Consider the following 26,660-nt stretch of genomic DNA (forward strand, 5'->3'; position numbering starts at 1 on the left):
ACTTAGAAGAAAGCTCTGGAGAGAGCTAGTCTCCAAGAGGACACTCTTCTACAGTGAGGAGACATCTGCTCCTCTTCTGGAGAGCCATCTCTTGACTGCCCAGTCAGTTCAATTTGTGAATGATGTTTCCCCAGAATCATATGAAACTAGCATGCAACCATATAGGGACCTGGTATTCTGAGAATGGGGTTGATCTGCATGTTGTCTGAAAAACAGAGGTACTCTGAGATGCACTGAATCACTTGCATCTCATCCTTCTTACATACAGTCACAAATATGAGTGTGATGTGGGTGAGGACATGTGTGTTTGGGTGATTTCTTATATACTTACAAGAATTGAACAAGTGGATTAAACACTCAGCTTGTTTTGGCACTGTAACCTGCCAGTAGTTAAAAAGACAGAGCATGCAATATAAATAAAAAAACAGTTTAGGAAAGTGGATTTGTTCTGGACTTGTACTCTGAAATCCCTGTACAGTCAATAGCAATTTTTCCAAATTGACCAAAGGTGGTTGATACAAAAAAAGAGAGAGAGAGAGTTGAATTTGTTCAAAAGAAGCTGCCCCAAAGAAAATGACCATTACTCCTAGTTCAAAACAAAACAACAAACTTGAAGGATATTTTCCAGTTGGCCTTCAGATAGGTAAGAGTTGCTACACAGGCATAGACCTTGACAGCTTGACTTCATGTTGTTAAAATACTCTCTAGGTGCATGGCTCTGGCCATATCTGAAATTTCAAGTGAGACTTCAGCCTGATCACGGTTTTAAGGTTGCCCTAGTATAAAGTAAGGTCTTTTCTGCCTCTGGGACACCATTAGCTCTTGGTGCACATAAAACCAAAAATAGGAAATTGTTTCTCATATTATGCTTTCTGTCTTTTCCCCACAACCACCTGGATCCTTGTAGGAATTGATCCTCCCAAAGACATCACAATTAGCAATGTGACCAAGGACTCAGTTGTGGTCTCCTGGAGCCCTCCTGTTGCATCTTTTGATTACTACCGAGTATCCTATCGGCCAACACAAGGTAATACAGTTACTTGATTTCTCAAAGATGAATAGAATTTGGAACTGGATGAAGACTGTTATGGCAGAACTAGCATATCCCAGGGGATATCACCCCGCTGCCTGCAATTTCCTCCTCTCTGTAGCATGCTCCATCAGAATGAGAGTGGGTAATGAGAAGTAGCCAAGGAACCCAGAATGTACCAGCTCCTCTTACAAAAGGCTTGATTATATTCACACAGGAAGCAGGCCCTTTACAGGTAGAGTGAACCATGGTAATCAGTCACCACTATCCAGACAATGTAGTGAGAAACAGAGAACTCTAAAAGAATCTGCCAAGGGCCAGGGTCACATGCACTTTTCTGAGAGAATTACAGTCCAAGACTAAAACCCCTGGGGGATGCCTGAAGATACCACAGAGTTATATGGAGGGAACTATAGTGATGGTGGTCCTGTTACTGCTGCTCCATCCAAGTTATGAGCCAGAAGAAATAGGGCCAGACCTCACCTGCATCCTGCCAGCTCTTGCTGGCGCATGTGGAATTGTTAAGGAAGTAGAGGGTATGCTCACTTCCAGTGGGCTGGGGGCATAATTTTCCAGACTACCAGATCTCTGGGCTGCATGGGCCACTCTGCAGCCATGCTTTCTATACTGCTTGGAGACCAGCTTGTTAGAAAACCGCCTAATAAATAGTTTTTTCCCCCCTTTGTTCTTGGGATCCTATATAATAAGGGGGTGGAATGAGCATGCAAGGTCTCTTCAAATTCCAACATTCCCAGCCCCCCCTCTTCCAACTGGGTGCTGACCCTTGTGCCCATCTATCGGGGCTGCATGACAAAGTGCCCCTGGGAGATCCTGTATCATGAGCTGCATTGATGTGAGATCTGCGGAACTTGACCTGTGGCTTCTGCTCTTCCTTAGTGGGACGACTGGACAGCTCAGTGGTGCCCAACACGGTGACAGAATTCACCATCACCAAGCTGTACCCAGCTACGGAGTATGAAATCAGCCTCAACAGCGTGCGGGGCAGGGAGGAGAGTGAGCGGATCTGCACTCTCGTGCACACAGGTGGGCACGTCTCCCCATAGCGGGCCAAGGCGGGACCCCAACAGAGGACCTGGGACCAACAGAAGTTATGCTGGATAAAGCAGAGGATACTGGTTCCGGGATGGGGATGGGAGGTTGCCCTCCAGGGTGTTCTAGGACTCACATTGTTATGCGAAGCAATTTGCAAAGTTGCTCCCTTGGAGCTCCTCTGTACCACTAGGAGTCACACTCTTTAGAGAGTCACCCTCTTAAGAGTCTTACTGGTTTAGGTCAGACATTTTCATGGCATTTCCAATATGAAAAGTAACCCTCCAAAACTCATGACAGAAGTGAATTCCAGAACAGACATGTGATTCATCCCATCTAATTTTTTAAAAGACTCTGACAGGGAAACTTTACCTTAGAGAAAAAACAAAAGGGGGCTGTTATTCCAGTAACGACCCTTGGAATCATGAAACCCCTCATTCTACATGACCAGAACCACCAAGTAACTGCATTTGCTCTTGCTTTATCATCCAAGGAGGAGGAAGGAGGTGCTTTTCTCTAGAAAAATGATGGGCTTCAGAATAGGGCTCTGACAGCCCCTACCCTGCCCTTCTTTACCGATTCCTCGGCCAGCCCATCATGCAGAACTAGGACAGGTTTTCCACAGAAAACATGAGAGGGAACAGTGGAAGTTTTCGGTTCCTACCCCAGACACAACTCTCAGTGATGATATGGTTCCTGTATATTGAAGGATATATTCAGTAGTGCACTGACCCAACACACAGGAAGACATCCAGCTTGCCTCGTTAAGAGAACACCTGGATTTCCTGGATTTCCTGAGGTTGCTTACTTCCCTCAGGGAATGAAGGGCACTTTCTGAATGAGAGCAGCTTGGAATTCCTCACTGCTCTTGTAGATACGCTCACTAGCCCAGAAGGAGCATCTCTAAGGCCATGGCCAAAGACATAGTCCTTCAGAAACTCAAAAAGTTACTCACTTGAAGACATCACAGGATGTTCTCATCTTCCCTACTGTCCTTCCATGCCTGTGACTACATATAGCACAGTCATGTTTTTGGTTCAATCTTACACTTCCTGTCAAGATATCTGTGACCATTAAAGTATCAACACATGTTGACCTGAAGGGATGCCCAGTGAGTATAAAGAAGCCCTCCTCGTCCATTCCTCTAAGTCTTAGAAATTCACATTAAAGAAATTAGGGTTTTTCTCAGTGAGGGCAATAAAATGGACTCCAGGGGCCTCCAAACCCAAAAGTATAAGAGAACAACTTAGGTCAAAAACTCGCTCCTTGGGTTCTTGGTCATAAGCAAGTATCGCTAAAGCATATATTCAATAGTGCACCAACCCAGTTTCTCTCCTTCAAGTTCAGGCAGAGCTATTTTGGCAACTCCCAAAAACTGGATTACTCACAGAAATGTTTTGTTTTGTTCTTTTGCTGTTGCTGTTGCTTTAGTGTGAGGTCTATGATTTTATAACTTTTGGCAATGATTACTCCTCAAGGTATCATGGTAGGTCTCAGAGAGGTCAAGCTAAATGTAGTCTCTTAAGATTTTTCTTCTTTGTTTCTTTTTGGAAGGTTGCATTTGAAGACCTTGTTCAAGGCATAGATTATGGACACAATTCATATGTTAAAATTGTAAATGGTTGTTTCTTTGAAATAAAGGACATAGACAAGCAATCTAACCTTCAGTTAGAGAGGGAGAGATCAATAGTGTATCTGGGTCCCCAAAATTAAATTACATGATACATAGGTTGACCTGATACCTAAACTACTGTAATAACCTGCATTTCTAAGATAAATCCCAACTTCATGGAAGAGAGGTGCAGTAAGGAAATGAGGCGGGGAACAGGAGCAGTAAACAATCCATCTGCAATGTAGGAGATGAGGGTTCGATCCGTGGGTCAGAAAGACCCCTTGGAGAAGGAAACGGCCACCCACTCCAATATTCTTGCCTGGAGAACCCCATGGACAGAGGAGTCTAGTGGGCTACAGTCCATAGGGTGGCAAAGAGTAGAGTCAGACACAACTGAAGCAACTAAATCACATGTGCAAGTGAGAACAAGAATATGGTGCTATGATGAACAAACTCTGTTCCTCAACAGGCACTCCTGGCTTTAAGCATGGACCAAGTCCCTTGACACTCTATGCCACAAAAAGAGCCCAGGACTCAGTACAGAGTCAGCCTTGTGAGTAGCAAAGCAAGAATTCAATGAGCAGATCTGACGTTAAAGGCAACCTGAGTCCCATTCTTCATTCCACAAGTATTTACTGAGCAACATCTAAGTTCTAGGTGCTGGGGTTACTCCCTGACTTCATGGAACTCCCACCACACTTCCTGCAGTTCATCAACAGAGACTGTTTCACATGGCATGCCCCTTCTATCAACATTTATGCAAGTAAAAGGAGCCTGGGAAGCATATTAGCTCATTGGCTACAAAAATATAAGTTTCGATATGTTCTTAGTTTCTCCATCTAGGTTTAAATGTCTAAAGCACAAGAGTCATACCTCAGACTCCCCCATAACACCCGACAGTGCTCTGCACATAAGAAGTTAATGAATCCATTAAAAGAAAGATCTGAAAGCAGTTAAGGGAGTGCTGGGTGCCTGAGAGGAAGGAGAAATGGGAGAAAGAGAAGGGGCTGATGGAACTAGAAGGAGAGAAAGAAAAGAGGTCTTCACTCACTTCATTATTTTGTGTCACACAGCAGCAGTCATGCATTCTAGGTGAAACTATAGGAGACAGTTCTCTGTTCTTCCATCCTGCAGTTCCTCTTACCTCTACCTGATATTTTCCCATGTTGTTTCAGCCATGGACAATCCTGCAGATCTGACTGCTACCAACATCACTCCAACTGAAGCCCTGCTGCAGTGGAAGGCGCCCATGAGTGAAGTAGAGAACTATGTCATTGTTCTCACGCACTTTGCAGGTGGGTGTCCTCAGGTCAATGCATTAGGCAGGTGGGAATGGTGGGGATTGGGTCTGAAGACCAGCATGAAAATTTAAAAAAAAATCTTCTTAATCTGAAAGAAAATTAGAAATTTCCCTGCTTTTAATTTCACCATAAAGCCCTCAAGATAGTCCCCAAACTCTGTGAACTGTATCAACTATGGGAATTGAGAAAGTTAAATCTAAAAAGTACAAAACGGGCGTGTAACCAATATAGAAACAGCAATAGCACTTGAAAGACAAAACTCAGAACTTGCCCCAGAAGGCTGTGGGCAAGAAAGCTGACTTTTCTAGATATTTTACAGAGTGAGGAAAACACTAAAGAACCATCCATGATAACAGGGGACAAAGAATTCAGAACTACTAAATTCTGTTGCTTTGATCTTCTCTACCCATATCCAACCCCAAAGGTTGAGCCAACATGAGATCTTGAGTTTTAATGTCTTCTTTGCCATACTTACTCACCTTAACGCTATTTGAAGTTGAATAGAGAAGCCCAAAGCAGAATGCTATTGAGTAGTTCAAGTGTCTAGGCCTAGGAAATTATTTCTCTGCCTAAATTATACATGTGCTCACAGAATAATGTGGGTTATAGGCAGGAATCCAGAGAACAAAGATACCAGAAAACAGAAGGCAGGCAGATGTCTTGATTTTCAAAAATGACAGATTAAGTCAATTCTGTAAGCTGCAAAGTAAACTGATTGTCAAAGCTTGGGAAAGTAGAAACCAAAACAAACTATTAAATAAGTTGGAAAGGAATTAATGATTACTACATACCAGCACAGGTTCACAAAGTATGAATTTTGCCCAAACCACTTTGTGGCCCCCTTTTTTCACTGGCAAAGCTGCTAGCACATCAGTATCTCAGCAAGGCATTAGAAAGGCCCACCTCCCATTAAGATGGAAAACTACATGGTGGATCACATTTGGAGTTACGTAGCTGATCGAATGACTGACTCTCCCCAGGGAATGAACATCATTACTATGGATACATCCTAACCCTGCTGTGTGCATGCACAAGACACGTCAACCCTACCACCCCTCCCTACACATTATGTCCCTGCATTTCTAAATTCTCACCTGCCTTCTCAAGCCAACATGCATTTGCACATAGTCTTTCCTCTAGCAGGAAACTCTTTCCCCACTTATTTACCTATTAAACTCATCCTTTAAGTCTCAGTTCCAACACGATCTCCTAGATCAAAGCTCTCATTATTCCCTTAAGGCAGTCAGATGCACCTGCTCACAGATATGAAGCACAGAGTTCCATCATAGCAATTTCCATTCATTCAACAACTGATTTTGCTTTCCTCCAAAGTGCCATGCACTCTCTGAGACTGCAATGATTCAAAGCAAAACATGAGTTCTTATCTTCAAAGAATTCACTTCTAGTGAGGATGCAGACAAATAAAGAGTTACAACCCAATATGGGCAGTGTCATGATGTGGGCAAGTACAACACATCAGTCTGCCACACCTGATGGGCCACTATGATTTGGAGTGAGGGTGTGGAGGGGAATAAAGAAGGCAGATCTTAGATCTGATAAAAAGAGAATAGGAGAAAGATGTGAATTCCAGAAAAAGAGCAGCCTGTGGTGCATTTAGAGAGAAAGCTTGGAGAGTCTCAGGAACTGCCATAGTTGATGTGGCTGGATCATTGACTGTTGGCACCATGTTGCAAACGAGGATATTAAAAAGATAGAGCCATTATATGAGCTCTTTCAAAGAGCTAGTTTAGATTTTAACTTGTTTGCATACTTTTCTATGTCATTAGACCACAAAAAATTTAAACTTCAGCCCTGCCATTGTTTGGAGAAGTGCCCAGTAAACTCTATTAAATGCTGAATGACTCAGAAGTATTCTCAAGACACAATAAGAGGCTTGGCCTTGATCTAATGAACAGTTTTATCAACAGCTTGAATGAATATAGAAAAGATATGAATACCAAATTTATGTTTCAAACAAAACTGTGATTGTTAAAATCCAAATTCAGATATATTTTAGTAAACTGAAATGGTAGCCCCACACTCAGTAAACAAGGGAAAATGCAGTAGAAATGAACGCAGATCCCTTCCCATGGGTGCAAAAAATCAACTATCCAAGGTAAGGTTGGGGGGGTTATAAACATGATCTTTGATGATTTTTAATCTCAGCCTATGATAACAATATCCCAGGACCAGGATTAATATACATACTTGGCACAAATAAAAGCAGAGTCTTAACCTGTTTCTTTCGTTGTCAGCTCACCTCAATTATTGTTCTCGATTTTCCTCTGAGTTTTGCATTTCAGCAGGGACACTGATAAACTTGTCCTTGTTTAGAGAAAGGTGGCCAGGAATGTGACAGTTTTAGAATCATCTCATAAGATCCCCTGGAGAAGGAAACGGCACCCCACTCCAGTATTCTTGCCTGGAAAATCCCATGGACGGAGGAGCCTGGCAGGCTACAGTCCATGGGGTCTCAAAGAGTCAGACATGACTAAGCGACTTCACTTTCTTTCACTTTCATACATGTAATGGGGGTTGGGCTGAATGTTCTTAGCCTAGAGGAGAGAAAACCTGATTAGGAGGAGTGAAAGGCAGGAAGGGGTCATGAAACAAAAGATTTGGTTTCTTCTAACTCCAGAGACCCAAGTAGATGTTATACAAAAGACTAATTGGCCTCCAAATAATTTCTCAATTATGATGCAAAACAAGATGAGAGGGGAGCTTTGTATGGAATATAATGCTAAGTTAAATAACATCTAAAGGATTTTTTCCAAAATACTCTAATAGTGCATTTTTTAAAGGAATATCTTTGGATTGGATAAGTCTCTCCTAAGTTGAATAGTCTTATTCAGTCCTTATCCATAACCATCTGATTTTAGTTGCTGGAGAGACCATCCTGGTTGATGGAGACAGTGAGGAATTCCAGCTTGTTGACCTGCTTCCTAGGACCCACTACACTGTCACCATGTATGCCACCAGTGGGCCTCTCACCAGTGGTACCGTCAGTACCAACTTCTCTACCCGTGAGTACTCGAGTGGTCGCTCCATGTCAATATCCCAGGAGGCCTTTATGGATCCTGAAAATGATCAGTTTCCAAGGGCTGGACTAGATTAGAGTCTATAGGTTTTGGACAATGCAGTTATGAGGCATTCTTATTTTAGTTAAGAGCAGCCCAAATGCCAGTGAAAGTGGGCTGCAACTCTCTTCCTGAGTCTGGCTGAGAGCAGTAGAACCATGTCAAGAGAGGCCAGTATTGGGAATGCCTCTGGCCCATAAAAGTCTGATGGATACTAAAGGGCTTAATATCTGGGAGAGAATTGCTAGGTACAGTCATGGCCGGGAGAACAGTAGACAAAAGTATACATGTGGGAATGATGTAAATTCAAGAGTGAACTCGCAGACATGCAGGTTTAACAAGGTCATGATTTCAGACTGGAAGATGTCACATCCAGGCCCAGAGGACCAGGTAAGAGAAGGAGGAAATAGCTTCAGGAATGATCGTGACACCGGATGATTCTGCCCAGGAGTGCCCTTTATGCTCCTGTCCAAGCTAGAGCTGGAGTCACCATGTGAGCAGCCCAGAGATCACATAGTTGGACAAATTGGTCCACATGCCTGGCATCAAAGAGGGAGGAGCTGGAGGGGCCCCCACTCCTGGCTTTCTCTTCTTTGTAGTCCTGGATGCTCCTGCAAATCTGACAGCCAGTGAAGTCACCAGACAAAGCGCCCTGATCTCCTGGCAGCCTCCCAGAGCAGAGATTGAGAACTACGTCTTGACCTACAAATCCACTGATGGAAGCCGCAAGGTGAGATTTTTCTGGAAGCAACCCATAGGGAGTAAGCTAGGTTTGCCATTATGGATACACAGCAGGCTGTTGAGGAAAGAGCACTCATCTGCAAGCCAGACATTTGGGTATTAGTCTTGCCTCCACTCTTACTCTCTGTGCAAGTTGAGGCAAAACACTCAACCTCTCTGAGCCTCAGTTTCTGCTCTAGGTAATAGGGGCATCTACCCTGCCACTTCACACAGTTGTGGTTGATGCTGCCAATACCAGCTTCCAAGCCAATTAATAAGTACATGGTATTGGAATGAATTTTCACTAACAGGGCCATGCAAACATGAGCTGGATAACAAATTCGACAGTCTCACATGCCTCTCGATAAGCACGATAAAGGCTCCATCTATACAGCCCACAGTAAAGAGATCACAAATTTCTGTTTTAGGTGGTCAGTTGAAACAGGCCACCTATAGCACTGGTTGTCAAATGTTTGTAACAGTGGAATCTTTTTTTTTTAAATGAAATCATATTCAGAAACCAAATATACAGAATAGGTTTCAGTAGAGCTAGTCTGCAGGTGGGGAAGAGGGAGGCCTAGGTTCCTCCTTCCTCACGTCTCCAGGAGACCCCATGTGATCTGAACACCATAGGGTTCAACAATCCAGGGCTAAGCTTGTCCAATGTGCATCCATGGGATGGGAGCTGGCCTCAGTCCCACATAGGAGGTGTTCTCTCTGCTTGTGGGAACGTCTTCTCCTTACGTGATGTGGGACGAGAGAATAAAAATGGTCACTGTAATACTGACCATGGGGTCTGGACTTCCCTTCCCCACTCCCCTCCACGGTGACCCCTCTGCTTACCGCCTTCCACCTCCCTCCCCTGGTTCATCCTGCAGGAGCTGATTGTGGATGCAGAGGACACGTGGATCCGACTGGAGGGCCTGTCCGAGAGCACAGGCTACATGGTGCTCCTGCAGGCAGCCCAGGACACTGAGCGGAGCGGCATCACCTCCACTGCCTTCACCACAGGTGAGAGAGGTACCTCCACCCTGACGTCTCCTCCTCCCCTGCATGGCATTTGGCTCCTCAGCAGCCTCTGCTGAGACTTGGCCAGGGAGGAACCCATCAGAGAAACTCAACTGCCTCTTCCTGCAAAGGAAAATAATTATTTTCCCCTACTCCTGCCTTCCTCCACTTCCACGGCCCTGCCAGGAACCTCTCACTACCAAGGCAACCATAGGAAGCAGCAGCACAGATTCCTGGTCCTCCTGCACCAACTAAGTGCACCAAGTAAGACAGCAGGCTCCCGTGCAGATTTTCTGCAAGGGTTTTTCCAGCAGTTTGTCCTTCTCTCCTTCCTGCCTCTGCTGCCTGTACTCAGATTCACCTGGTAAAAGTCGCACAAATAAAGCCCCAGTATGAAGTTTACAGTTCTTCATCCACAAAGCACTTCTGCATTTCTATGGTCTCAACCCATCCTTTTACAACAACTGGTGAGAAGGGTCTTATCATCCCCATTCACCTCAGATGATGAAACTTAGGTGTATGGAAATCAAATGACTTACATGGTAGTAAGTGCTGGGTCAGAACTTGAACCAAGGTCCTCCACTTCTAAATCCAGTGTTCCTTCTGCCTTCCTTCATCTAGATATTGGGTTGGCCACAAAGTTTGTCCAGGTTTTTCCATCTCATTGTACAGAGAAACCCAAATGAACTTTTTGGCTAACCCAATATCAGCAGAAGATACTGGAAATACCCTTAAGGGGTGAAAAGTGAAGTGAAAGTGTTAGTCACTCAGTCATGTCTGACTCTTTGCAACCCCATGGACTGCAGCCTACACACTCCTCTGTCCATGGGATTCTCCAGGCAGGAATACTGGAGTGGGTTGCCATTCTGTTCTCCAGGGGGTCTTCCTGATTCAGGGATTGAACCTGAGTCTCCTGCATCGCAGGCAGAATCGTTACTGTCTGAGTCACCAGGGAAGCCCACCTTAAGGGGTAAGGTTGGTCTAACATGTACAACAGGAAATAAACTAATACCTGATATTTGAGGGCTGTTTGACAAGCACTGTTATAACAGTATTATGTATTCTAACTTAATCCTCATGACAGTCTATGAGGTATGTTCTAGTATCCTTATTTACAGATAGGGGAACTGAGCCAAAGAGAGATGAGGTAACTCACCCAAGACCCCATAGCTCTCAGGTAGGAAGGCTAGGATTGACCCCAGGTGTGCTAGCTCTGCGGTCTGTGCTATTAACAACCCTTCCTGCCGCTTTCCATGGTGCCTCTCTGCAGTCTGTAATGTGGGGCTGCTCGGCCCAGACTGAATTCTCTCCCCACCCCATGTTTAGAGGAGGGTGGCTGTACACCATGTGGGGCAAGTGTACTGTTAGTTGCTCAGTCGTGTCCGAGTCTTTGCTAACCCATGGACTGTAGCCCACCAGACTCCTCTGTCCATGGGATTTCCCAGGCAAGAATACTGCTGTGGGTTGCCATTTCCTTCTCCAGGGTATCTTGCCGACCCAGGGATCAAAACCACAGCTCTTGCAGCTTCTTCACTGGCAGGCTGATTCTTTACCATCTGAGCCAGCAGGGGCAAGTGAAGCATGTTCATTATCTGTAGACACACTTCAGTTGTCATCTCAGAGTACCAGGGTGACTGGATTCCTGTCCACCCCCAGAGCCCATCCTCCCATCACTGGCGAGAGGTGACAGAAAGTCACCCATCTACCCAGGTGCCTCCCCCACTAGACTTGTTCTAAAAGACAAAGCAGGTCACTGGCTCAAATACACCCAAATGTCACCAGTGATTCCGTAGGGTAGTGAAATTATGAATGAGTCGCCCTTTTCCTTCTTTTTTATACTTTTCAATACCTTGCAAAGTGTCAACAATGAGCATGATAATCAGAAAAACAATTTTTAATTAAAACATAAAAATAAACCTTGGCCTTGAATCCAAGATGGGTCTTTGACAAGCAGAATTTGGAGGACACTTGATCTCTTTTATGGGGCTGAAGTCAAGTAAGCTCAAGCTCCATGACTTTCAGGGGTGTCTTACCTCAGAACCAAGGTGTCACCATCTCGCTCAAGCCCTTCCCTGCACATTCACAGGTTAATTAAAGAGTCCTCCAGGGTTTCCCTTCTCAAGCCACCACCCCAAGACCCAGGGATTGGAGCTTTTCACTGAATTAAGATTTTCCTTCCCCTAAAAAGGACACAGATGACAGAAACATAAACAAAGCCCCTGATCTGCATATTTATTAGGTATAAACTACTCATTTCATTCCCAAAATGCATGGGTTTCACTGCTTGCTCAGTGTAGTATGAGCTTTCAATTCCCATCCTAGTAATACCACAGCTAGTGGTTGTGAGCAGGATGACAATATGCCTGGGGTTTCTGCAGTATCTTGCAGCTGTGCCTTGGTCCAGATCCGCCGGGACTGTAAGAGCATGCCAGATTCTGTGCCCTCTGCTGGCCTCTGTTAAATGAAGTCACCCCTAAAGGGTGTGAAATAGTTTGAGTCTAGAATCCCAAATCCAGCTGGGGGCCCAGTAAGATCCAGTAAACAAAGGGTTGACAATTTGTGGAAATCTGGGATGGAGCCCAAGGTAGTGGCTTTGTTCCGTGGACAGTACAGGGGGACCATCAAGATGTATTTAGGTATTTGTTCTTTTTATGAGACTTCAGTTGACACTGAGCCTCTGCAGCATGACCGATAACCCCCCTGAAAAGGAGCCCCCCTGAAAAGGAGAGCACTGCAGAGCCCGCTTGCCTGTAACATCAGTGTAATTCCTACCCAAGTTGTTCCATGCAGTTTGGGGAACCAGAGAAGGACTTACCATTACAACTACAGTGGTACATGGCAAAGAGGGGTCTATGTCCAGAAGTTCTCACAGAGTTTCCCTGCAAAGCTCAAATTTAAATCTCAATCACTGATGCCTCCCAAACCGGCTGAAATGACCAGTGGCATAGTGACAATTGAGGGACGGAAGCAATGCACAAGATATCACCTCACACAAATCTGGGTACATAGCAGATATAATAAATGGTGGTTGAGAGGAACAGTTAAATCCCAGGTTCAGAGCCCAGGAAGAGGGGTTTCTGTTGAAAAAGCTGTAGGAGGAGAAGATTTTCACTACCCCTTACAGGGACAGCCCATAAAAAGAGGGACTGCATACAGAGTATGATGCACGTGTCTCTCTGATTGCAGGCTCTTTCTGTCACCTCACATGCAGATGTCCTTGAATGAATTACACAGAGCTTACAGAATCATTTGCATGTCAATACTTTTTTTAAGATTCAAAGCAACTGACATGGTAAATTTTATTGTTTACATAACGACAGGCTCTGGACAAAATGAAGACACAATGGACACAGTGACCATAAAGTTTTGATATTTTTAATTAATTTTTATTGGAGTGCAATTGATTTACAATGTTGTGTTAGTTTCCACTGTACAGCAAAACAAATCAGTTATACATATACATATATCCACTCTTAGATTCTTTTCCCATAGAGGTCATTACAGAATATTGAGTAGCGTTCCCTGTGCTCTACAGTAGGTTCTTCAGTTCAGTCGCTCAGTCGTGTCCGACTCTTTGCGACCCCATGAATTGCAGCACGCCAGGCCTCTCTGTCCATCACCAACTCCCGGAGTCTACCCAAACCCATGTCCATCGAGTTGGTGATGCCATCCAACCATCTCATCCTCTATCGTCCCCTTCTCCTCCTGCCCCCAATCCTACCCAGCATTAGGGTCTTTTCCAATGAGTCAATCCTTCGCATGAGGTGGCCAAAGTATTGGAGTTTCAGCTTCAACATCAGACCTTCCAATGAACACCCAGGATTGATCTCTTCTAGGATGGATTGATTGGATCTCCTTGCAGTCCAAGGGACTCTCAAGAGTCTTCTCCAACACCACAGTTCAAAAGCATCAATTCTTCGGCGCTCAGCTTTCTTCACCGTACAACTCTCACATCCATACATGACCACTGGAAAAACCATAGCCTTGACTAGATGGACTTTTGTTGGCAAAGTAATGTCTCTGCTTTTAAATATGCTATCTAGGTTGGCCATAACCTTCCTTCCAAGGAGTAAGCGTCTTTTAATTTCAAGGCTGCAGTCACCATCAGCAGTGATTCTGGAGCCCAAAAAAATAAAGTCTGACACTGTTTGCACTGTTTCCCCATCTATTTCCCATGAAGTGATGGGACAAGATGCCATGATCTTAGTTTTCTGAACGTTGAGCTTTAAGCCAACTTTTTCACTCTCCTCTTTCACCTTCATCAAGAGGCTCTTTAGTTCTTCACTTTCTGCCATAAGGGTGGTGTCATCTGCATATCTGAGGTTACTGATATTTCTCCCGGCAATCTTGATTCCAGCTTGTGTTTCTTCCAGCCAAGCATTTCTCATGATGTACTCTGCATATAAGTTAAATAAGCAGGGTGACAATATACAGCCTTGACGTACTCCTTTTCCTATTTGGAACCAGTCTGTTGTTCCATGTCCAGTTCTAACCGTTGCTTCCTGACCTGCATACAGGTTTCTCAAGAGACAGGTCAGATGGTCTGGTATTCCCATCTCTTGAAGAATTTTCCACAGTTTATTGTGATCCACACAGTCAAAGGCTTTGGCATAGTCAATAAAGCAGAAGTAGATGTTTTTCTGGAACTCTCTTGCTTTTTCGATGATCCAGCGGATATTGGCAATTTGATCTCTGGTTCCTCTGCCTTTTCTAAAACCAGCTTGAACATCTGGAAGTTCACGGTTCACGTATTGCTGAAGCCTGGCTTGGAGAATTTTGAACATTACTTTACTAGCATGTGAGATGAGTGCAATTGTGCGGTAGTTTGAGCATTCTTTGGTATTGCCTTTCTTTGGGATTGGAACGAAAACTGACCTTTTCCAGTCCTGTGGCCACTGCTGAGTTTTCCAAATTTGCTGGCATATCGAGTGCAGCACTTTCACAGCATCACCTTTGAGGATTTGAAATAGCTCAACTGGAATTCCATCACCTCCACTAGTTTTGTTCATAGTGATGCTTTCTAAGGCCCACTTGACTTCACATTCCAGGATGTCTGGCTCTAGGTGAGTGATCACACCATCGTGATTATCTGGGTCGTGAAGATCTTTTTTGTACAGTACTTCTGTGTATTCTTGCCACCTCTTCTTAATATCTTCTGCTTCTGTTAGGTCCATACCATTTCTGTCCTTTATCGAGCCTATCCTTGCATGAAATGTTCCTTTGGTATCTCTAATTTTCTTGAAGAGATCTCTAGTCTTTCCCAATCTGTTGTTTTCCTCTATTTCTTTGCACTGATCACTGAGGAAGGCTTTCTTATCGCTCCTTGCTATTCTTTGGAACTCTGCATTCAGATGGGAATATCTTTCCTTCTCTCCTTTGCTTTTCGCTTCTCTTCTCTTCCCAGCTATCTGTAAGGCCTCCTCAGACAGCCATTTTGCTTTTTTGCATTTCTTTTCCATGGGGATTTGCTTGATCCCTGTCTCCTGTACAATGTCACGAACCTCTGTCCGTAGTTCATCAGGCACTCTATCAGGTCTAGTCCCTTAAATCTATTTGTCACTTCCACTGTATACTCATAAGGGATTTGATCTAGGTCATACCTGAATGGACTAGTGGTTTTTCCTACTTTCTTCAATTTAAGTCTGAATTTGGCAATAAGCAGTTCATGATCTGAGCCACAGTCTGCTCCTGGTCTTGTTTTTGCTGACTGTATAGAGCTTCTCCATCTTTGGCTGCAAAGAATATAATCAATCTGATTTCGGTGTTGACCATCTGGTGATGTCCACGTGTAGAGTCTTCTCTTGTGTTGTTGGAACAGGGTGTTTGCTATTACCAGTGCGTTCTCGTGGCAAAACTCTATTAGCCTTTGCCCTGCTTCATTCTGTACTCCAAGGCCAAACTTGCCTGTTATGCCAGGTGTTTCTTGGCTTCCTACTTTAGCATTCCATTCCCCTATAATGAAAAGAACATCTTTTTTGGGTGTTAGTTCTAGAAGGTCTTGTAGTTCTTCATAGAACCATTCAACTTCAGCTTCTTCGGCATTACTGGTCGGGGCATAGACTTGGATTACCATGATATTGAATGGTTTGCCTTGGAAATGAACAGAAATCATTCTATCGTTTTTGAGATTGCATCCAAGTACTGAATTTTGGACTCTTTTGTTGACCATGATGGCTACTCCATTTCTTCTAAGGGATTCTTGCCCACAGTAGTAGATATAATGGTCATCTGAGTTAAATTCACCCATTCCAGTCCATCTTAGTTTGCTGATTCCTAGAATGTCGACATTCACTCTTGCCATCTCCTGTTTGACCACTTCCAATTTGCCTTGATTCATGGACCTAACATTCCAGGTTCCTATGCAATGTTGCTTTTTACAGCATCAGACTTTGCGTCTATCACCAGTCACATCCACAGTTGGGTATCGTTTTTGCTTTGGCTCCATCCCATCATTCTTTCTGGAGTTATTTCTCCACTGATCTCCATTAGCATATTGGGCACCTACTGACCTGGGGAGTTCATCTTTCAGTGTCCTATCTTTTTGCCTTTTCATACTGTTCATGGGGTTCTCAAGGCAAGAATACTGAAGTAGTTTGCCATGCCCTTCTCCAGTGGACCACATTCTGTCAGACCTCTCCACCATGACCCATCTGTCTTGGATGGCCCCACATGGCATGTCTTAGTTTCACTGAGATAGAGAAAGCTGTGGTCCGTGTGATCAGATTAGCTAGTTTTCTGTAATTTTAGTTTCAGTGTGTCTGCCCTCTGATGCCCTCTCGCAACACTTACCGTCTTACTTGGGTTTCTCTTACCTTGGGCCTTGGGTAATTCTTATTAGTTCTTAGTATGATTAGTAATTAGTTCTTATTAGTTCTTAGTAAGAATCAGTAGGTTCTTATTAGTTATCAAATGGCAACCCACTCCAGTGTTCTAACCCACTCCAATATTCTTGCCTGGGAAATCCCATGGACAGAGGAGCCTGGTGGGCTACAGTCCATAGGGTTGCGAAGAGTCAGACACAACTGAGTGACTAACACACATAGTGTGTATATGTCACTCCCAATCTCCAAATTCATCCTTCCCCTTCTCTCCCCCTTGTTAACCATAAGTTTGTTTTCTATATCTGTGACTCTATTTCTGTTTTGTAAATATCTTCATTGGTACCATTTTTTTGGATTCTACATATAAGCGATATCATATGATATTTGTCCTTGTCTAACTTACTTCACTCAATATGACAATCTCTAGCCCATCCATGTCACTGCAAATGGCATTATTTTATTCTTTTTTATGGCTTAATAATATTCCACTAGAGGTAGATATATGTCTCTCCCACCTTCTTTCTCCATTGCTCCATTGATGGACATTTAGGTTGCTTCCATGCCTGGCTATTGTAAATACTGCAGCAATGGACATTGGGGTACAGGAAATGGGACCTAGTTAAACTTAAAGGCTTTTGCACAGAAAAAGAAACCATAAATAAAATGAAAAGACAACCCACAGAATGGGAGAAAATATTTGCAAATGAAGTGACCAACAAGGGATTAATCTCCAAAATATACAAACAGGTCATGCAGCTTATTATATTAAAAAAAATCCAATCAAGAAATGGGCAGAAGATCTAAATAGACATTTCTCCAAAGAAGACATACAGATGGCCAAAAGGCACATAAAAAGATGCTCAACATCACTACTTATCAGAGAAATGCAAATCAAATCAAAACTACAATGAAGTACCACCTCACATGGTCAGAATGGCAATCATCAAAAAGTACACACAATAAATGCTGAAGAGGGTGTGGGGGAAAGGGAACCTTCCCTCCTGGAGAAAACTATAATTTGAAAATATGCATGTCAGTATTAATGAGTCCTCATTGCCTGTGCCATGCCCTCCCCCCTCTCCTAAATCCCTCTCCAAAAAAACAAATTTTCTTAGAGAAGAAGAGAATACAAGTGTACCACCTTCCTGAGTGTAGAGGTGGAGATGTTATCAAGAAAAGAAGGACTGGGGTTTACTTGACAGGTGACATGAGCTAGACTCCTTGAAGAAGAGTTTGGGGGGAAAAAGAGGCCTCCGAAGATCCCCTGGAGAAGGAAACAGCTAACTACTCCAGTATTTTGGCCTGGAGAATTCCATGGACTGTATAGTCCACGGGATCGAAAAGAGTTGGACACGACTGAGCGACTTTCACTTTCACTGGGCACCTGGGCATCCAGGTGTTTCTCATCCCAGAAGTCCCCTGTCTGCCCTGGATATCTCCTGACATCCCCTGAGAGTGGACTTCCTCTGGGAAAAGTGGTTGGAGCAGCAGTGCCTCGGGCCTGATTCTGTAGTTCTCTGAGTTTCCTACCCTCTGCCGACACTCAGCACATTCTAATCCATCCTTTCCCTGCCCCTCCATCAGGACCAGAGCATACTCCGCTCACATCCTTGAAGCCACATACAGCACCCTGCAAGCTCCATCTGCAGCATCCTTTAAAAAGAGAGAGAGAAAGAGGAGAGAAAGAAAGAAAAACAAAGAGCAGAGTTATCTTCACTTACTCGAAAGATTGAAGGGCTGCCCTCCTGAGCCCCATGAATCACTCCTGCTGAGCAAGAGATCTGAGGAACACCAGGGATGATGGATTTAGAGGCTAATTTCATTCTAGTAACCTACACCCTTTCTGACTTCACTAACAGTACCTGAGCTTCCACTTAGCAGTATCCTATTCTTAGACTGACCTCAGCTGTTTGTTCTAAGTGTTTTTTATGTCGTGTCTTAGGGAACAAAACAGTCTAAGGCTGGACCCCAAAGTGGCCTCCGTCCACTGACAAACCCTCATCTTATCCTGGGTGGGCCAAGCAAAGAGAACTCATTACATGCAGATGCCAATTTAATGGTTTAGGAAAAAGTTGAGATGTTAAAAAAATAATATGAGAGGAAAAAAGAAAAGAACTGGCTCCCACAAAACCTCAAAAAATTCCTTTGATCAAGATGTCTCTTCTCATTGTATTCCTGCCATATAATATAAGCCCATTTCATGGTTTCCATCATGTTAATAGCTTCCTGTCCTCTTGTCTCTGGTGTTTGCACAAGACTCTGGGGGGAATTAAATACAAGTAGTATGGAAGAGAAAAAAAAATATGGATACATTATTTATAATTTACTGTCGCCTGAAATTTCATCCAAGGTCTACTTGTCTTTTAGAGACATGAATATAAATGAGGAAACAAATATTCCCCACAGAGCAACAGGGACTTGGTGAAATGATCTTCCGAGAAGCAGATTTCATTGTCTATTTTAATACTATAAGAAGCAAACAAAGTGCTCACTAAAGCTTGTCCTCGGAGACAGTGAACACTATAAAATAGGTTGTCTTGACCTTGAGGTTAAGCGAAGACAATCATTTTTGGAGGCACCCAGAGATGGATAATGAGAAGTTCTCTTCATTGCCTTCGCTCCACCCCTGCTCTCGCAGCAGCCAGACTGAGCTGCTCTCTGGGGCTTTTCAAGAAAACTCCAAGAGTGTGATCTGACATGAGCTTCATTTTCTGAGGTTGTGAAAATTAATGAAGGTGGGCAAACCCTGGGTTCTGGGACAACAGACAGTGGGTCATGCAAGTCCACATCGTTATCAGTGGGGAAGGAGAGCGTGATGACCACTATTCATTGCAATCTATTCCTATCTATGCCATACTTCCCTACACCTAAGTAGGGCACTGAAGGGGCTTCTCTCCTCTCCACTACTTAGAAACAGCTCGACTTCTTGCTGTTGAAACAAGCAGATCCCTAAAAAAAGAGGCCCACGTTCTCCTTTCTTTGGGACCTGGATTTGAAGAAGGTGGCAGGGCTCTAAGCATCCCATCTGAACAAACCATTCCCATGCATGCCCACCATGGGTAGACGGATGGGTGTCAGATGAGAGGTCTGAATTAATCATACCACTCAGTTTTTATCACATATGACCGGAGTCAATCTCCAACAAGGCCCCTCTCTGTTTATTCATTTATTTCTGTTTACCTCTCGTCTTTTCTTCCACCTTCCATATGCAGCCATTTTGATGTGCTCAATTTGTAAACTTTTGTTGTGTTTTTTAAATGTATTTTTGTAAACTTGCCTTAAGTATATTTTAAATGTATGTAAATGTTATTAGTTTGCATAACTCATTCCCTATTCTATTTTTCGCTCAGCACCATTTTTAAGATCCATCTATGTTGTTATAATGGCTTCCCTGGTGGCCCAGACATCTGGTAAAGAATCTGCCTGCAATGCAGGAGACCCCGGTTCAATCCCTGGGTCAGAAAGATCCCCTGGAGAAGGAAATGGCAACCCATTCCAGTATTCTTGCCTGGAGAATTCCATGGACAGAGGAGCCTGCCAGGCTACAGTCCATGGGGTCACAGAGAGTTGGACACGACTAACCCTGGTCTTGCACACACTGTTATACATGTATAAAATCTTTTGCTTCCAACCATTGCAAAATATTGCACAGTATGCACACATCATGTTTTACCTCTTCATTCTCCTAAAGATGGACATCACATTGTCTCCAGTCTCCCTCCACCATAAATGGCACTATAGTAAATACCTCATACATGTCCACATATAAATCAGTGAGGCAATACCTTTGGGATATATGTATCCAGAAGAGAACTGTTGGGTATGTGTTTATATGGTTTAACTAAGTACTACTCTCCTGAATGGTTGTACTGGTCTACACTGCCTCCAACAGTGCATGAAGGATCCTATTTCATAATGATACACATCATTCCTAATGACTTGACATGATCCAGCTTTGTAATTCTTGACAGTCTAATAGGCGTAATTGATATCTCACTGTTCTAGTTGAATTTCATTAAATAATGTTTGTGTTTTTTAAACATCTCTTCAAATACTTGTTAGACTTTTGAGTTCCCTTCTTCTGTAAATTACCCGTTCATATAGTTTGTCCATCTTTTCATCAGGGTTCCTGTGCTAGTTAAGTATTAGCTATAATTATCTGAACTTTGGAGGTCTTTCTTTAAAAAAATCTCACCCTGCCTGTAGGACACAAATATATTTTTCTACATGTTCTATTAACTTTCTAGATGTATTGTTATATCTAGTCTTAATTTTATTTACAGTATAGGGTAAGGATGGGTTCCCCAGGTGGCTCAGTGGTAAAGAATCTGCCTGCCAATGCAGGAGATGCAGGTTCAATCCCTGTGTCGGGAAGATCTCCTGGAGAAGGAAATGGCAACCCACTCCAGTATTCTAGCCTGGGAAATCCTATGGACAGAGGAGCCTGGGGAGTTACAGTCCATGGGGTTGCAAAAAAGTCAGACACAACTGAGCGACTAAACAATAACAACAAATAAGGTAGGGGTATAGTAAGGCAATTTCCCCAGCATCTTTTACTGAATAATCCATCTTTTACTGAATAATCCCTCTTTTACTGAATAACCAATTGATTCGTGGTGCTATATTATATATTAAGTCCCATGTGTACATGGATTTGTCTCTGAACTCCCTATTCTATTCCATGCTCTATTGATCTGTTCTTTTGCAAGCACTACATTGTGCTTTTTTTAACTACCCCCGCCACCATATTTGATGTTTTTGACATCATATTTTACATCTTTCTCCTTTGTGTATCCCTTAACTTATTGTGGATATTGGTGATTTTACTGCTGTTGTCTTTTAAACTCCCTACTAGCTTTATAATCGGTTAATATATTATCTTTACTGCACATTTGCCTTTACCAATGAGAGTTTTCCTTTCGTAATTTTCATGTTTCTAATAATAGTCTTTTATTTTCTGCTTGAAGAAGTCTCTTTAACATTTCCTGTAATGCCAGTTTAGTCGTGCTGAACTCTTTTAGCTTTTTTTTGGTCTGTAAAATTCTTTATCTCTCCTTCAAATTGGAAAGGTAGCCTTGTTGGGTAGAGAACGGTTGTAGGTTCTTTCCTTTTTTCACTTTGAATATATCATGCTATTCCCTCTGGCATGCAAAGCTTCTGCTGAAAAGTCAGTGAAAAGTCTTATGGGAGTCCCCTTGTATGAAACTAGTTGCTTTTTTCTTGCTGCTTCTAAGATTCTTTTTTAATTAATTTATTTATTTAATTTTGGCTGTGCTGGCTCTTTCCTGCTGTGTGCAGCTTCCTCTAGTCGCAGTGGGCAGGGGCTACTCTTTGTTACAGTGTGCAGGGCTTCCATAGCGGTGGCTTCTCTTGTTATGGAGCCTGGGTTCTAGGCACTCAGACTTCAACACGGGCTTAGTTGCCCCTCAGTTTGTTCAGTTGCTCAGCTGTGTTTGAATCTTTGTGACCCCATGTAGTGCAGCATGCCAGGCTTCCCTGTCCATCACCAACTCCCGGAGCTTGCTCAAACTCATGTCCATCGAGTCAGTGATGCCATCCAACCATCTCATCCTCTGTCATCCCCTTCTCCTCCCGCCTTCAATCTTTCCCAGCCTCAGTGTCTTTTCCAATGACTCAGTTCTTTGCATCAGCTGGCCAAAGTACTGGAGCTTCAGCTTCTGCATAAGTCCATCTAATGAATATTCAGGACTGATATCCTTGAGGATGGACTGGTTTGATCTCCTTGCAGTCCAAAGGACTCTCAAGAGTCTTCTCCAACACCATGGTTCCAAAGCATCCATTCTTCGGCACTCAGCTTTCTTCATCTTCCTGGACCAGGGATTGAACCCATGTCCCCTGAAATGGCAGGTGGATTCTTAACCACTGGACCACCAGGGAAGTCCTTTAAGACTCTTTACCTTTAATTTTTGCCATTTTAATCATAAAGCATCTTGACATGGACCTCTGGATGCATCTTGCTTGGGACTCTGCTTCCTGGACTTGGATGTCTCTTTCCTTTCCCAGGTTATGGAAGTTTTCAGCTATTATTTCTTCAAACGAGTTCTTTGCCCTCTTTTCTCTCTCTTCTCCTTCTGGGGCCCCAATAATGAGAATGCTAGTACACTTGATGTTGTTCAAAAGGTCTCTTAAACTGTCCTCAAGTTTTAAGATTCTTTTTCCTGTTCAGTTTGGGTAATTTCTAATGTCTTCCAGTTCTCTGATCTATTCTTCTGTATCATCTAGTCCACTGCGGACTTCTCTTGGTGTAGTTTTTTTAACTTAAGTTATTGTTTTCTTTAGCTCTGTTTAGTTCTTCTTTGTGTTTTCTAACTCTTTGTTAAACTCCTCTCTGTGTTCATTCATTCTTCTCCTGAGTTCATCAAGCATCCTTATGACTGTTACCTTGAACTCTTTTGGATAGATTGCTTATCTCCACTTTGTTTAGTTCTTTTGAAGTTTCATCTCATTCCTTCATTGGAACATATTCCTATGTCTTCTCATTCTGTCTCACTTTCTGTTTTTATTTCTGTGTATTAAGTAGGTCAGTTATGTTTCCTGATCTCAGATTAGTAGCCTTATGTAGGAACATCCTATGGAGCCCAGCAGCACACTTGCCTCTGGTCACAGAGTTATATACTCTAGCAGTGTTCCCTGTGTGGGCTCTGTGGGTCCTTCTGTTGCAGGGGGGCTGACTCTTGCGGGTACGCTCGCAGGTGGCGCTGGCCCCTGGCCTGGTTGGCTGCCAGGCTCTGAGCCAAGTGGCAGCTGCTGGCCCATGATAGGCAGTGCCGGGTTCTGGCAAGGCTAGCTGTTGTGGTCCAGGGGGTCCAAGGCTGATGCTGGATGAGTGGGTAAACCTTTTGTGCTAATAGGATAGAGGAAGGATTTCAAAATAGCACTTACCAGTACCAGTGTCCTTGTAGTAGGACAGGCTCCCAAAAATCACTGTCACCAGCATCTATGTCCCTGATAGGCAACAGGGTCATCCCAGTTGCCTTCTGCCTCTTTGGGAGGTTCTCCAAGATAAGCAAGTAGGTCTGACCCAGGCTTCTTTCAAATTATCTCCTCTGCACTGGAACTCACTTGCCACTATTTCCCACATCCCACACTCTGGCCTCAACAAGGGTGGTCAGGAAAGACCTCTCTTTGAGCTGAGCCATTTGAGCCAGGACTTGAATGATGAGAATGAATCACACAGAAGAGCATTCCAAGCCTAGAGAAGAGTAATTACTACACCTTGAGGGAGGAATAAGTTTGGCATATCCAACAGATTAAAAGAAAGCCAATGGAAAGAGGGAGGAGTACAAGGCAGAGGCAGAGCATGCAGGAATTTATAGGATGTGTGAAGGATTTTAGATTTTATTCTAATTGCAAGAAGCCATTGCAATCAGAACCACTGATTGGAGAAGCTATAGGAGGGTCTCAGTAAGTGAGAGAAAGGATGAGACAGTATCACTTTTACATTATAAAAATATTACCCTGGTTAAAATATAGAGAATAGATGCAAGTGGGGCTAGGATGGCAGGAAGAGACTAGGTAGGAGGCATTACAATGACTCCACCCTTTCCTTGCGATATTAAATCAAGAGCCACAGAGACGGGCCAGGCTGAAAGCTTCCAGTCTATGATCAATTAATCTGCCATAGAATTGAATCTCCTCATATTAGTAAATCTAAGGAATATTAAATTATGTCAGAACATTTCTTTGCTGTTAGGGTGCCTTTAGCTGATCTTCAAAGGGAAGATTTAGAAGCCTGTTCTGTTAGCCCTTGGTAGGTAGAAGGCAAGTGGTCTTCAGAGCTTAAGGACCTTCCTCAGAAACCCTGCTTAAGATAAAGCCATCCAAGCTGTTGACTGCACAGTTAATTCTATGTTCCCGTTGGCTCTTTGAAGGCTACTGTTACCTCTCCACCTGATTCCTACTGCCACCTCTTGAATGAGGTCTTACCTCCACTCTCACCTCCATCTAATTCATTCTCCACACTACAGGGAAAATGCTATTTTAAAAACTTGAGCTTAAAGTCTATTAATGGGCTCTTCATCTTATTTCCTTCAGGAGAAGGTCCAACTCCTTAAATGTCATGATCCAGTCCCTCTTATTTCCCCAAGACTTTCCTTCACCCACTCAACCCAGCTCTTTCTCTTGTTTCCTGGCTGAAACCTGCAGTTTCCCAGATAGACCACGTTTTGCACAGACCTAGAATATCCCTCTTCCATCAATTTGTGACTAATTTCTACCTTGGTTCCTAAAATAAGAAGCACTTTCTGATTAGCACTTTCTAACCCCTGCCCCATATGCCACCACTCACCCTACCCTTACCAGCCACAGAATTCACTACATGTGCACGTCCCTGTTTTGATAGCTCCTTGTTCAGTTCAGTTCAGTCATTCAGTCATGTTCAACTCTTTGTGACCTCCATGGGCTGCAGAATACCAGGCATCCCTGTCCATCACCAGCTCCCAGAGCCTACTCAAACTCATGTCCATTGAGTCGGTGATGCCATCCAACCATCTCACCCTCTGTCATCCCCTTCTCCTCCTGCCTTCAATCTTTCCCAGCATCAGAGTCTTTTCCAGTGAGCCAGTTCTTTGCATCAGGTGGCCAAAGTACTGGAGCTTCAGCTTCAGCATCAGTCCTTCCAATGAATATTCAGGACTGATATCCTTTAGGATGGACTGGTTTGATCTTGCAGCCCAAGGGACTCTCAAGAGTCTTCTCCAACACCACAGTTTAAAAGCATCAATTCTTCGGTGCTCAGCTTTCTTTATGGTCCAACTCTCACATCCATACATGACTACTGGAAAAACCATACCTTTGACAAGATAGACCTCTGTCAGCAAAGTAACATCTCTGCTTTTTAATACACTGTCTAGGTTGGTGATAGCTTTTCTTCCAAGGAGCAAGCATCTTTTAATTTCATGGCTATAGTCATCATCTGCAGTGATTTTGGAGCCCAAGAAAATAAAGTCTGTCACTGTTTCCATTGTTCCCCCATCTATTTGCCATGAAGTGATGGGACCATATGCCATGATCTTGGTTTTCTGAATGTTGATTTTTAAGCCAGCTTTTTCACTCTCCTCTTTCATTTTCATCACTTTCCTCTTTGCTTTCTGTCATAAGGGTGGTGTCATCTGCATATCTGAGGTTGTTATTTCTCCTGGTAATCTTGATTCCAGCTTGTGCTTTATTCAGTCTGGCATTTTACATGATGTACTCTGCATATAAATAAATATAAATAAACAAGGGACAATATACAGCCTTAACATACTCCTGTTTATCTCTTCTCCAGAGTATTCAGAACTTGGGGTTATATTTGTTTCTCCCACCAGAGTGTGAGCAACCTGAAAAATAAGACTGTGTCTTTTTCTTCCCTATATTTCAATCTCTTATCCCAATATTTAGAACCCAACAGACACTTCCTATATGTTTGCTGAGTGAATACACAAAAGAATAAACACATAAATCAATTGGAAGATACTGTGAAGGAGGCCAAGGTGGTAGGTTTGACAGCCCATGTGGGCTAAACAGATAACTTTTCCCTGTCCACAGCCTCAAACTGGTTCCTCAAACTTTGCTACCCACAGACCCACTTCTGAGAAAAAAGTGTAAGGGTGGGTGGCCAGAGGTGGTCTCATCTGTGCTAATATGAAACAGCACCTTTTGTCTGCAGTTGCAGAGACTTGCTGAGGTTGTTCTCAGAGGTAAATACTGATATCATAGTTCAGTTCTGATGCTAAGGCCATTAGATTGGGCAGACACTCTCCAAAGCCATTAATCTGACCATTTTAAAGACCACATTCAATAACACAAAGCAAGTAAGGAACAGAGCAGGGACAGAGTCTCTCCCCTCACTCCCAGCTGACTGGGGGCTCTCTGTTTGCACTGTTTATCACATAGCTCACTTCCCTCTACTCAGCATTCAGCCTCCAGATGCCCAACAGAAACCAATTTCTGAGCCATTCTTCCAGTGAATGCCCTGACCCTGTTGATCTCCCAATTACATCTAGAAACACTTAGCCGTAAGACATTTCAGTGTACCGA

General features: G+C 43.4%; 2 protein-coding genes across 3 annotated transcripts in view; one reads left to right on the forward strand and one right to left on the reverse strand.

Annotated features, from left to right (window-relative positions):
• The window catches only part of LOC145507478 (uncharacterized), a 301,802-nt gene that overhangs the window by 242,209 nt on the left and 32,933 nt on the right, over nucleotides 1-26,660 (reverse strand). The gene's annotated exons all lie outside the window — the stretch shown is intronic.
• TNR (tenascin R) overlaps nucleotides 1-26,660 on the forward strand; it is a 93,918-nt gene that overhangs the window by 50,318 nt on the left and 16,940 nt on the right. Inside the window, exons 11-16 of the mRNA XM_081494042.1 lie at nucleotides 908-1,027; nucleotides 1,928-2,074; nucleotides 4,868-4,987; nucleotides 7,873-8,016; nucleotides 8,670-8,800; nucleotides 9,669-9,801. Of these exons, the coding sequence (XP_081350168.1) occupies nucleotides 908-1,027; nucleotides 1,928-2,074; nucleotides 4,868-4,987; nucleotides 7,873-8,016; nucleotides 8,670-8,800; nucleotides 9,669-9,801 (795 nt within the window). The remainder of the gene's footprint in view (nucleotides 1-907; nucleotides 1,028-1,927; nucleotides 2,075-4,867; nucleotides 4,988-7,872; nucleotides 8,017-8,669; nucleotides 8,801-9,668; nucleotides 9,802-26,660) is intronic.

Source organism: Giraffa tippelskirchi, chromosome 5 (assembly GCF_054371585.1).
Source record: "Giraffa tippelskirchi isolate mGirTip1 chromosome 5, T2T-mGirTip1v1.2.pri, whole genome shotgun sequence".
In the NCBI taxonomy this organism is placed as follows: Eukaryota; Metazoa; Chordata; class Mammalia; order Artiodactyla; family Giraffidae; genus Giraffa; species Giraffa tippelskirchi.